Source organism: Carlito syrichta, unplaced genomic scaffold (genome assembly GCF_000164805.1).
Source record: "Carlito syrichta isolate Samal-C Ts95f unplaced genomic scaffold, Tarsius_syrichta-2.0.1 Scaffold124793, whole genome shotgun sequence".
Taxonomy (NCBI): Eukaryota; Metazoa; Chordata; class Mammalia; order Primates; family Tarsiidae; genus Carlito; species Carlito syrichta.
In genome coordinates, this window is record NW_007068889.1 from 27,375 (window position 1) to 40,642 (window position 13,268).

General features: G+C 42.2%; 1 protein-coding gene and 1 pseudogene across 1 annotated transcript; both read right to left on the bottom strand.

The window, feature by feature from the left end:
* Positions 1-5,445: 5,445 nt before the first annotated feature.
* On the bottom strand, positions 5,446-5,940 carry LOC103249957 (peptidyl-prolyl cis-trans isomerase A-like). The gene has a single exon (XM_021707786.1). It carries the CDS (start codon positions 5,938-5,940, stop codon positions 5,446-5,448), a length of 495 nt encoding a protein of 164 aa, XP_021563461.1.
* Positions 5,941-7,659: 1,719 nt separating this feature from the next.
* On the bottom strand, positions 7,660-8,114 carry LOC110594344 (annotated as a pseudogene).
* Positions 8,115-13,268: the final 5,154 nt, after the last annotated feature.

Here is a 13,268-nt window from a genome sequence, read left to right on the forward strand (position 1 = left end):
GCCCAGCAGGTTGAGGCTGAGGTGGCCGGGAGCGGCCACTGCACTCCAGTCTGGGTGACATAGTGAGACTCCAACTGAAAAAAAAAGGAAATGAGAACAATCTTTTCTTTGTACTAAAAAAAAAAAATGAGCCAACTTAGAGAAAACCAAAAGGAGAAAACGAACCAAATGTTTCCCTCTTAACTTAAATGTGATGTTTTATTATAGGCCTACTAATCTTTTGAAGCTGTGGGGTTTTAGGCTATGTAAATTGAGGAGTGAGGCAAACTTAGAGCTGTCAACTAAAAAAACATTTAAGTATCCACATCTTGGTTAATTTGATACATATTCTAAAATTTCCAGTTTTTTTTTTTTTGAGTTGGAGTCTTACTCTGTCACCCAGACTGGAGTGCAGAGGCACGCTCCCGGTCACCGCAGCCTGACCTGCTGGACTCAGGTGATCCTCCCGCCTCAGCCTTCCGAGTAGCCATAACTACAGGCACGCGCTACCACGCCCAGCTAATTTTTTGATTTATCGTAGAGATGAGGTCTCACCAAGTTGCCCAGGTGGGTCTTGAACCCGCGGGCTCAGGCAATCCACTCACTTCAGCCTCCCAAAGCACTGGGATTACAGGCTGAGCCACCGAGCCCGGCTAAATTTCCAGTTTTAAATAGTGTTTAGTATTGCTAAGATCATTATTTATTTATTTATATGAGACAGAGTCTTGAACTCCTGGACTGAAGCGAGTCTCCTGCTTAAGTCTCCTTAGTAACTGGGACTACAGACCTGCACTAGGACTTCTGGCTGATCTTTCTATTTTTTGTAGAGATGTGTGGTCTCACTTTCTTGCCCAGGTGAGTCTTGAACCCTTGGCCTCAGGCGATGCTCCCACCTCATCCTTGCAAAATGGGATTACAGGCATTAGCCACTGCCGAGTTCGTTTTATGAAATGTTTGTAATTTAATATCAAAAGTATATGCTTAAATAAAATAATCTACCACTGACAGATTCAGCATTCAAAACCACAATTCATCAGGTGCAGGGGCTTTGGTCTGGAAATTCAAGGGAGGAACTCCTAGGGATGGAGTGAATGAGGGTAGCATTGAGAGAGCATGGTAGGGCAGGGACGAGCTAGGGTTATATGGGAATAATAGGCTGGACTGCTTGCTGTGCTCCCCTCCACCAGGAGACCAAGTCACTTCTTTGAGCCCTTTGCAGGCAGTGCCTTTTCTTACTTTGAAAAAAATCAGATTATCCCAGAGAGAGTTTAGCCTCTTTCTGGCATGTCTACATGGCGCTGGAGTTTTGTACAGGGCACCTTTGAATTGGCGCCATCCTCATTTAGAACAGATAGGAATCACTAAAGTTGAAAGATGAGGAATAACCCAGTGTTGGGTTGTTCAATCTTGTTTGCCTTTAGGGCCAGACTCAGACCACAGCCTTTTTAGATTATCAGGCAGCCTGAGCAGAGAGGCGGTGCAAGGAGGATGAGCAGAATTTGGATGCAGTGGGGAGGCAAATCCCATATTTTCTTGCTCTGATTATCCTGTCAGTGTCCTTGCAGTCTAACTTAAATGAAGAAAGCTTGCTTAAGACAAGGTACTTGAAACAAGGCCTTCCAATCTTCAAGTAGGTTGACTAATTGTGTTCTGGGAAAAGAAGAGTTAAAGAATCCATCTCTCACTGTGTTTATACAGTAACACTGAATCTGTATTGTTTTATCACCTCCCCCAAAACAGAGGAAATAAGATAAAGGATAAATGTTTAAAATTCTTTTTCTCAATTCAAAGAAGAAAATTCTCAAATCTGGAGAAAGGCCAATTTACTTCAAAATTCATATGCCTGACTAATTAGATTTGGGAGTAGAGGGTGAGTTGAGGAAGAAGATGGGCGAAAGAGACAGATTAAATATTGTTTTGGACAAAATTACCAAAATTTTCAAAGTATAGAAATTAAGCACTTGATCTTATTGTGAATTGACTCAGCTTTAGAAATGATTTTCTTCTTGGACTCACATGGATGCAGCAGTAGAATCTTGGAGAAGGTTGGTCTGTTCTCAGGCAGAATGGTCGTGCAGGTAAGGAAAGCATCCTTCAGAACATTCCTTTGGTTTGTGGTGATAGGTGATGGGTTACTGATTCTGTTTTGGAGTGGAATTAAAGTCTTCCAGAGAATCAGCTCATTGACTGATTTAAGAGTTGTTGAAAACCTCTGGCCTTAGAGGTCTGTTACAGAGTCTGACTTCTCTACTTAGAATCTTGAATTGGTTACATTATTAGCTAGATCTCCTTTGATCCAGTTTTTACAAACACTGTCAAGAGATTTGAAGAAAATTATTCACCTCTTGGGAGTTCTACCCTAAACATTTCCCACTTGAGACCTACACTCCCCGGATACTCATTATTTTTTGTTTTGACAGCCAGCAGGAATCATATCTGCATATCTAGAAAGTGAGTTGTGAAGAACAACATGATTTGTTCCAATGACCTCTAACTTCTGTGAGTTCCTTCTTTGCAGTGTTGTGAAGGTCACACATTTACCCAGATTATATGAGGAGGGTTCCCTCAAAAACTGGGATTTATTTTTTAAAAATTGTGTATTTGTGTGTGTGTGTATGTGTATTGGAGTCTCACTCTTTTTTTTGTGTGTGTATTGGGGTCTCACTCTGTCGCCCAGACTGGAAAGCAGTGGCACGCTCCCGGCTGCCACAGCCTCGACCTGCTGGGCTCCAGTGATCCTTCCTCCTCAGCCCTCCAAGTAGCCGGAACTATAGGCTCGTGCTACTACGCCCGGCTAATTTTTGATTTATTGTAGAGATGAGGTCTTGCCAAGTTGCCCAGGTGGGCCTCGAACCCTCAGGCTCAGGCAATCCACTCACCTCGGCCTCCCAAAGCGCTGGGATTACAGGCTGAGCCACTGAGGCCGGCCTATTCTTACATATTTAAAATTCAGTCACCATCAAAGTATTCTGTTTGAAACAATACACCTATCGAGATGCTTTTTCACTGTTCAAAAGTCTTTGAACTCATCAGTTTTGATGCCTTTTTAGTGCTTTTGCCGTTTTTTGTTTCACCTCTTCCACATTGGCATAATGTTTCCCTTTGAAGAATGTTTTCATCCAGGGAAACAAATAAACAAAAAAGTCACTTGGGGCAAAATTGGGTGAATAGGAAGGGTGGGTCTTGGGGTTCAATGCCATTTTTGGTCAAAAACTGCTGAACACTCAGTGCGGGGCGGGCAGGTGTGCTCGTAAATCACACATCATGGAATGGGCAGATGCGTTGAAGGAATCACCAAAAAAAAAAAAAAAAGAAAAAAGAAAAAATTCACTGATGCCAAACGCAGTCTCTCGCAACAATGCTAGCTGGTACACTGATGCTATAGCATTTACCTAGTGGGGAAAGCCTGTACTACAAGGGGCCTGCCCTCCAAAAAATAATTCCTTTTGTTTTTTGGATCCCCCCTCGTATTCAGAAGGACATTAAAAATGTACTTAGTTTTCAAAAATCGAGCTAATCTTTCTTACATAGTCCCATCTCTCTGGACACCGAGAGAAAATAAATCCTAACTTAGGCCAACTGAGCGCATTTAATTAATTACCTCCAGTTTAAAAATTCTTGAGCTGAGTTTAGTGACTACTTGGGAGGCTGAGACAGCAGGATTGATTGAGCCACAGAGTTCAAGACCAGCCTGGGTTTCATGATGAGATTCCATCTCAAATAACAATAACAACAGCACAAATTTGCCAGAGAATCTAAAGAAGTCTTGGGTGACTCCATTGTTCCTATTGCGATGGAGAAGGAGATCTCATCTTGGCTTCAAATTGTTGGAATGCTCCTTGTATTTTTGTTCTTTTTTTGTAGGGATATGGTAAGTCTGATAGGCTCCTTGAACCAAACAGGTGAAGATAGTGCCATCTAGATGTTTGGTGTGACTTACTCTCACCCATGGTTTTTCCCGGAGTTGGTTTGTACTGGCTTATAATAAATAGCTGATTGTTAACATGTCAGAAATTTTGTGAGTTCTTTGTTAAACTTGCAATTAAAATATAAATTTGCAACTAAATAGACATTTTGAATTAAATAAATTATTTCAAAACATATGTACTAATACTAAAAACTCATCACTTTCTACTTATTTTATTTTTTACTAATATCGATGAGGTGACTCACATCTATCATATCTTTATGGTAGAAATACTATATAATAGTGTAGGTGCATTGATGTCATGTCTGAGCTTGAAACTGACCCATGGTGGAAGCATTTACACCATAAAATTGGCAAAGAACACACATCAGGGCTTTAAAAAGTTTTTTGAGCCAGGTGTGGTGGCTCATGCCTGTAATCCCAGCGCTTTGGGAAGCAGAGGTGAGAGGACTGCCTGCCTGAACTCAGGGTTGGAGATCAGCCTGGGCAACGTGGCAAGACCTTGTCTCTACAATAAATCCAAAAATTAGCTGGGTTTGGTGGTGCGTGCCTGTGGGTCCAGCTACTTGGAAGGCTGAGGTGGAAGGCTCACCTGAGCCCAACAAGTCTAGACTGAGGTGACCATGAGCATGCCACTGCCCTTCAGTCTGGGCAATAGAGTGAGACTAAAAAAAAAATATGTATATATATAAAATAAAACAAAATATTAAAATTTTTTTTTAAATTTAGTTTTTATTTCTCTGCATTCCAACTAGATGTGGAAGGGAATAAGGAAAATATGGAACCCAAAGAATTGTAGTGAGAGCACAAAGATTATAGGGATACTGCGAGGAAATGGGATGCAGGGGGTGCTCTCCTGAGCTATAGAAGAAATGATCTGGTAGTTTAAAATAAAACAAGTTAGCCGGGCTCGGTGGCTCAGCTTGTAATCTCTCGCCTTTGGGAGGCTGAGGTGAGTGGATTGCCTGAGCCCGCCGGTTCGAGACCCACCTGGGCAACTTGGTGAGACCTCATCTCTACAATAAATAAAAAAATTAGCTGGGCTGGTAGCGCATGCCTGTAGTTCCAGTTACTCGGAAGGCTGAGGCAAAAGGATCGCCGGAGCCCAGCAGGTCGAGGCTGCGGTGACCGGGAGCGGCCACTGCACTCCAGTCTGGGTGACGGAGTGAGACTCCAACTCAAAAAAAAAAAAAAGACCAATATTTGAAAGATAAGAAAACAGCCGGGCTTGGTGGCTGAGCCTGTAATCCCGCGCCTTTGGGAGGCTGAGGTGAGTGGATTGCCTGAGCCCGCGGGTGTGAGACTTGCCTGGGCAGGGAGACCTCGTCTTTACAATAAATCAAAGAATCAGCTGGGAGTGGTAGCGCATGCCTGTAATTCCGGCTACTTGGAAGGCTGAGGCGGAAGGATCGCCAGAGCCCAGCAGGTCGAGGCTGCGGTGGCGAGAGCGGCCATGGCACTCCAGTCTGGGCGACCGAGTGAGACTCCAACTCAAAAAAAAAAAAAAAAAAAAAAAAAGATAAAACAAGTCAAATTTATTAGAGTAGTCCACAGTCAGCAATGGTGGTCTTCTTGTTGGTCTTGACATTCTTGGACCCAAAGTTCTCCATGGCTTGTACAACATTCATGCCCTCTTTTACCTTGCCAAAAACCACATGCTTGCCATCCAACCATTCAGTCTTAGTAGTGAATATGAAAAATCTGGAACCGTTTGTGTTGGGTCCAGCATTTGCCATGGACAAGATGCTGGGACCTGTATGCTTCAAGATGAAGTTCGCATCATCAAATTTCTCCCCATACATGGACTTGCCGCCAGTGCCATTATGGCGTGTATAGACACCACCCTGGCACATAAACCCTGGAATAACTCTGTGAAAGCAGGAACCCTTATAATCAAATCCTTTCTCTTTAGTGCTCAGAGCATGAAAGTTTTCTGCTGTCTTTGGAACTTCGTCTGCAAACAGCTTGAAGGAGACGTGGCCCAAGGTCTCGCTGTCGATGGCAATGTTGAAGAACACAGTGGGGTTGACCATGGCTGATGGGAAAAGGCTCAAGGTGGCGGGATCTGCAAAGCCAAAAAAAAATTTTTTTTGAGAACCAGTTTGTAAACATTTACCAGCATACCACTGACTGGAATCTGTAGTTCCTGTTCTTTCTATAAGTCATGCACGCTGTATAGACTGGGTTTTGACTCCAGCCTTGTATTGTTGCATTACCATTCCATACACTTCCCAGTCTTCCTTGGCAAAACATATAGGCACCTCTGACTTCCTTGTCTCTAGGCACTGGAAAACCAGATTCATATAATCACGCTCCCTTGTGTCATGAGCTGACAGCCAGTTATCTTAAGGATCTGCAGCCTCTCCATGTCATGCCCACAGAAACATGCTACTATTCTGTTCGGGTGCCATGGCTCATTTCTGTAATCTTAGCACTTTGGGAGGCCAAATATTGCAATGGAAGATAAATTAATTTAGAAATTTTTTCCTGCTTATGACAAGACCTGACTTTCAAGTGGATGGTCTTGCTGCAGATATAAAAACCTATTTTGGCCACCAGAAACTGAATAATCATTCTTTCTTTCTTGTTTATTTCTACATTGCTATTCTAATCTTTCCTCTTTGCCATACTACCTCCCTTCTCCTTCTTTCAAGCATATTGATACTTTAAGTGGCTAGGGATAGGTCTTGCTCACAGACATCCAAATAGAAGCACACATCAAAATATGTAAAAATATTACTTCTTTACAGAAGTATAATGAAGGAGGATCACTTGCGCCCAAGAATTTGAGACTCAGCGCAGCTGAGATCTTATCTCTCCAAAAAGTTAAAAAAAAGTTAGCTGGGCATGGTGGTGTGCCCCCATTGTCTCAGCTACTCAGGATGCTGAGGCGGAAGGATCACCTGAGCCCAGGAGGTCAAGACTGAGGTGAGCATGACTCTGCTCCAGCCTGGGTAACAGAGTGAGACCCTGACTCAAAAAGCAAAAACAAAACAAAATACTCCCCCCAAAACAAAAAACAAACAAACAAAAAACCATGCTACTATCTCTGGTGACCTTTGGTTTTCCTACATTTTGCAAGGCTCCCATTTATCTTTTTTTTTCTTTCATAATTGAGTTTATTGGTTGTGTTGAGGATCAGTACACAGACATTTCAATTTGTACACAGTTCTTAACATATGTACCGAAAATCGAAAAAGCCATGTATTATTATTTTTGAAAAGTTATTCCAGTGACTTTCCAGCTTAAAATTTGGAGGCAAATTTTTCTTAAGAGGATATCAAGTACCAGTATCTTCAAATGTTGATAAGCTGTTACATACATCCCACCAATTCACAATTTATCATATACCCAACATACTCAATTTTTCAATCTTTTACAACACATTAACAAAGTTATCAGGAAAACAAGACTACCATGACCAAAGATGTTACAGAGTGCACACAATTCTGACAGGGAGAGCCATGATCAAGGAGTGGTTTTCTTTAGGAAACAATTCTACTAAAAAACAACATGGGAATAGAAGTAATTTTAAATGTTCAAGACATTAAATGCAGGACTGTAATCCATATTGCCACTTAGTATACTTTGCATTACAGGATATAAAAACTAACCCCCCATCAATGGAATGTTAAGCTGATACTCAAGACAGTCAACACCTCCTGTAATTCAATATCCCACACTATTTTCTGGTTGTACCAAAAAAAAAATAAACAACGAGCAAATGATTTCACCTCTTTAAAAAAAAGCATTTACCCTTGAAAAATGGGATGAGGTGGGATTCCCTCCTTCTTAAAAATGTTTCTAGAGCTACTAAAAAACTTGCGTGTACAAAATAGTTGATAATGGATTGTACAAGAAGGGTGACAGGGACCACTGATAAGACATGGGATATGATACTCTTCAGGCTTGGCTTCTTTCTCTCCTGCTTCATCAGAGGCTGGATTCTCCTCGGTTTTAGGTTCTCCATTTTCTGCAGGTAATTCTTCTTTAGTTTCATGGTTAGCCACTTCAGCCTGCTTTCCCTTCGCTCCCCTTTTCCCTTTTGCTTGCACTTTTTTTGTCTGAAGATTTATCCTTTCCCACCGCCTTTTTTTGGCTTTGCTTCCACTTTTGCAGGAGCAGGTTTAGCCGACAACCGCGCTGATCTCCTCTTGGGCTCCTCCTTCGCCGCTCCCTTGGTGGAGCTGACCTTCCTCTTGGGCATCTTGGCGGGGGGCAGGGCGCCTACCGGGTGCCTGCAGGCAGCGGCATGGCCCATTTATCTTAACGCTTGGTTTCAAGTTGGGAAAAACATGAACTCTAGCATTTGACCTCCTTGGTCTACCTCTACTTCCCTTCTTTTCTGCATAATCCTCCCAAATTTACAGGGATGAGATTTTCCTGCTTTCACTTAATTCTGTGTGGAGCCTTCAGTATATACATTCTGCAGCCAAGTCTACCAAGCCAGGCTTGATGTATTGCAATGGGAGATAAATTAATTTAGAAATTTTTTTTCCTCTTATGACAAGTCCTGACTTTCAAGCTGATGGTCTTGCTGCAGATATGAAAATCTATTTTGGCCACCACAAACTGAATAATCATTCTTTCTTTCTTTCTTGTTTATTTCTACTGTAACATTGCCATTCTAATCTTTCTTCTTTGCCACACTACCACCCTTCCCCTTCTTCCAAGCATATTGATACTTTAAGCGGCCAGGGATAGGTCTTGTTCACAGACATGCAAATAGAAGGGCACATCAAAATATGTAAAAATATTACTTCTTTACAGAAGTATAATGAAGGACAGAAGAATTCAAGGCTGTGATTACTCCCATTGCTAGGAGGCATTACGAAACCTTGTAGTATAAAATAAGATGGCAGCTTTTATTTTTATTAACAGTTTTTTTGAGTTGGAGTCTCACTCTGTCACCCAGGCTGGAGTGCACTGGCACATTCACAGCTACCACAGCCTCAACCTACTGGGTTCAGGTGATCCTTCCGCCTCAGCCTTCCAAGTAGCTGGAACCACAGCCGCACGCCACCATGCCCAGCTAATTTTTTGATTCATTGTAGAGACAAGGTCTTGCCATGTTGCCTAGGCTGGTCTCGAACCCCTGGGCTCAGGCAAGCCTCAGCCTTCCAAAGTGTTGGAATTACAGGTGTGAACCACTGTACCCGGCAGCTTTTACTATTTGAGTTAAATTTCAAGAGTCTCCATGTAGCTACTGTGAAGATGTTATTATTACCACCACTGTCCTCCTCCTGTGGTAAGTTCAAGGACCCAGGGGCTTATTCATTCCCAGAGGTCAGTATAATTGCAACATTCTCTTCAAGGAAAAATCTGGAAATTTATCTTTGGTATGAGTCTTGTGTTCTTTGGCTACAGGATGTCACTGGTCGTCCAGAAGACTTTTTTTTTTTGCCATCTCTGCATCAGTGCCTGGGCAAGTTTCCTCCATCCACTTGGTCGCTATCTCTTACTGTGTAGATGTAGACAGGAAATTTTCTCCCCTCACTGCCATGGCCATGCTGATTTCCACAGCCACCTAGCCTGGGATGCCATTGCCACAGCTCCTCACTGACCTGACTCTTTAAGTCATCTCATGTGGCATAACTCTCTTCCAACAGGATTGAGTTTAGAGGGTCTTCACTCTTAGTCCTATGTTGTTCCTGAAAACTTGCTTTCTCCCCACTCTGAATCTAGACTTTTCCTCTCTCTCTCTCATCCAAGATTTATTCTCATATCTCATTCTAGCATGACTGATGTCTCTTTTGGGAGAGCAAAGCCTCACTACATAAAAAATATATTGTGATTATACATAATACATCTTATACATTTTATCCACATCCTTTCTATTTCCACCATCCCTTCTAAGCCAGAATCCTTCAAAGATTACTTAATATTCATTGTTTTGACTTTACTTCATGAATTTAGTGCAGCAGGAGTCCCCTCCTCCTCCACTTCCATAAAACCTGTTTTCAAGATAATCAATGACTATATACACACATATTTACTGAGGAAACAAAAATTAGTTATATCTCACTCTCAAGAATGGTGTGAGGAATATATTAACTACAGGTCAGAGCAGGATCATAAAGAAGGCTGTAGTTATGTTTGCCAATGGTTTTAGTGAGGTTAGAGGCAATGGCTAGGAAAATTACATAGTGTGGGTAAACTTTGTGCTCCTTTTTGAAAGATGAATAGACACGGAGGGACACTTAGCAGAGGAAAATGTTGGAGCAAAAGTGTGAAGACCTGAAGCAGCCTGGCATGAGCAGGGAGAAGATTCAGAATATCTGTGGCATAGGTTGTGAGTAGAATTAAAGTGAGATATAATTTGGGTTTTATATGACAGAATAAATAATCTATCCTTACTTAGTAGGAGCTGGGGAGCCACTGAAAGCTTCACATAGGAGAATGTCATGGTCACATTAAAATTGCAGGTTGAGACCAGGGGCCGTGGCTCAAGCCTGTAATTCCAGCACTTTGGGTGAGAGGATTGCCTGATCCCATAGGTTCAAGACCAGCTTGGGCAACTTCACGAAACCTCATCTCTACAATAAACCAAAAAATTAGCCAGGCATGGTAGCACCTGCCTGTAATTTCAGCTACTTGGAAGGCTGAGGCGTAAGGCTTGCCTGGGTCCAGCAGGTGGTTGCTGGAGTGACCATGAGTGAGCCATTGCACTCCAGTCTGGGCTACAGAGTGAGACTCCAACAACAACAACACAAAATTGTAGGTTGATCACTTGTGCATCTGTGTAAAGAGAGACAAAACATGGTGGACAACATTGACCCCGTCTTATCCCTTACCACTGGTGTACTTCAGTGATCAGCATCTGTTAATTCTTCTTGAGGGGATGAGAGGAACCTCTTTGGTTAAAGAGACAGCAAGCAGGAAGTACCCGAATCTCAGTGAGAAGCTCTGGTCAGTGCCAGCAGGGAGAGAGATGCCTTGGATATCTGGACAGAGAAAGCACATATGAGTTTCAAATATGAGCTCTGAGTTGGCAGCAGCCAGGTCAGATGCCCTAACATGCTGGGGTATATTTGTAATCAAGCTGCTTCTCATCTAGACTACTTGATTCAGTATAAACCTAAGGGAATAATAGCAGGGCTTTATTTAACAATGGTTAACCATAATTTTGAACAATGTTTGGGAGAAACCTAGTTTTGGATATAGAAACACAGCCTCTTAAGAAATTTTGCTGCCTAATCTAGTTTTATATAATGTCAGTTGTAAAATGAGACAACTGAAAAGGACTAGAAGATTTTTAAGCCTTGCTTTGATTTTAAATTTTTATATTTTTAATAGGGAAAGAAAATACTACTTGTTTGGTGGGGGTGTGTGTTGTGTAAAATGGCAATGATATGTTTTGTCACAAGATGGCAGTATCATATTTATTATAACCAGATGCTATATAGCCTACTATGTGCAGTAAATAAAAAAATAATGCTTTCAGAGGGTTCATGAGGATATAAATTGCCTTTGATTTTTTCTTCTTACGTCATGCTTATTTCTATCTTTATCCTAGTTGCATGTAGTTTATTTCAATTTTCTCATCACTGGCACTACAAATTTAAGTTTCCTATTTTCTACTAATTTTTACAAAACAGGTAAAATGCACAAACAATGCTGTTTGGACAAAATTGAGTAAAGTAAAAGGCAGTTGGCACCCCTCCCTCACAACACATATTTGCTATCCACCCGCTGTTGTGCAAGTCTGACATTATACAAGAGACTGAATCCAGCATATACAAGAAGCTTTTTTTTTTTTGAATTGGAGTCTCACTTCTTCGCCCAGGCTGGGGTGCGGTGGCACGCATGCTCATGGCTACCCCAACGTCAACCTGCTGGGCTCCAGTGATCCTTCTGCCTCAGCCTTCCAAGTAGCTGGAACTACAGACGCACGCTACCACGCCTGGCTATTTTTAAAAAATTGTATTGTAGAGACGAGGTCTCGCCAAGTTACCTGAGCTGGTCTCGAATCCACAGGCTCAGGCAACCCACTTGCCTCGGCCTCCAAAGTGCTGGGATGACAGCTGAGCCACAGAGTCCGGCCTACAAGAAATTTGTTTGTTTGTTTATTTATTTATTTAGAGTTGGAGTCTCACTCTGTCGCCCAGACTGGAGTGCAGTGGCTGCTCCTGGCCACCGCAGCCTCGACCTGCTGGGCTCCAACGATCCTTCCGCCTCAGCCTTCTGAGTAGCTGGAACTACAGGTGCACGCTACCACGCCCGGCTAATTTTTTGACTTTTTGTAGAGATGAGGTCTCACCAAGTTGCTCAGGTGGGTCTTGAACCCGCGGGCTCAGGCAATCCACTCACCTCAGCCTCCCAAAGGTGCGGGATTACAGGCTGAGCCACCGAGCCTGGCTTTTATTTATTTATTTATTTAATCTCTATGGATTTGCCTGTTCTGGACATTTCATACAAGGGAATCATACAACATGTGGCCCTTTGTGTCTGGTTTCTTTCAGTTAGCATGGTGTTTTCAAGGTTCATCCATGTGGAAGTATGTATCAATATTTCATTCCTGAAATGGGTGAATAATATTCTATTTTGTGAATACGCCATGTTTTGTTTTTCTATCAGTTGATGGGACATTTGAGTTGCTTACATTTTTGGTCTAGTGTAAATGATGGTGCTTGCATTCATGTACAAGTTTTTGCATGAAATTATGTTTTTATTTTTTTGGGTATATGTCTAAGAGTGGAATTGCTGGGTCATTGGTAAATCTATGCTTAGCGTTTTGAGGAACTGTCAATCTGTTTTTTGCATTTCCAGCAGCAATTATGAAGATTCTGATTTCTCCACATCCTTGCCAATACTTGTTATTGTTCATTTTTTAAAAATTGCTGCTGCCTGGCTGGGTTCGGTAGCTCAACCTGTAACCCCAACACTTTGGGAGGTTGAGGAGGGTGGATTGCCTGAGCTCAGGGGTTCGAGACCAGCCTGGGCAACTTGGTGAGACCTCGTCTCTACAATGCATCAAAAACTAGCTGGGCATGTTAGCGCGTGCCTGTAGTTCTGGCTACTTGGAAGGCTGAGGCGGAAGGATTGCCTGAACCCAGCACATCGATGCTGGGGTAGCCGGGAGTGTGCCACTGCACTCTAGCCTGGGTGACAGAGTGAGACTCCAACTCAAAGAAACAAAAAAATTGCAGTTGCCTTTTATATTAACTACTATTAATGAGAGGCCAGTAGGGATAAAAATATCAGGGATAATAAGACATTTTTTTCTAAGACATCTTGTTATATGTTTAAGATATTGTTGATGTTTTCCTTTTCTCTTCTCTTTTTCTTCTTTTCCTCTTCCTTTCCTTCTTTCCTTCTCTTTCTTCCTCTTGCATCTCTGTTCTTTCCTTTCAGTTTGAAT

Bases quoted from the DNA above. Each gene is read 5' to 3' on its own strand.
- LOC103249957 (XM_021707786.1), bottom strand. From the start codon at position 5,940: ATGGTCAACCCCACTGTGTTCTTCAACATTGCCATCGACAGCGAGACC.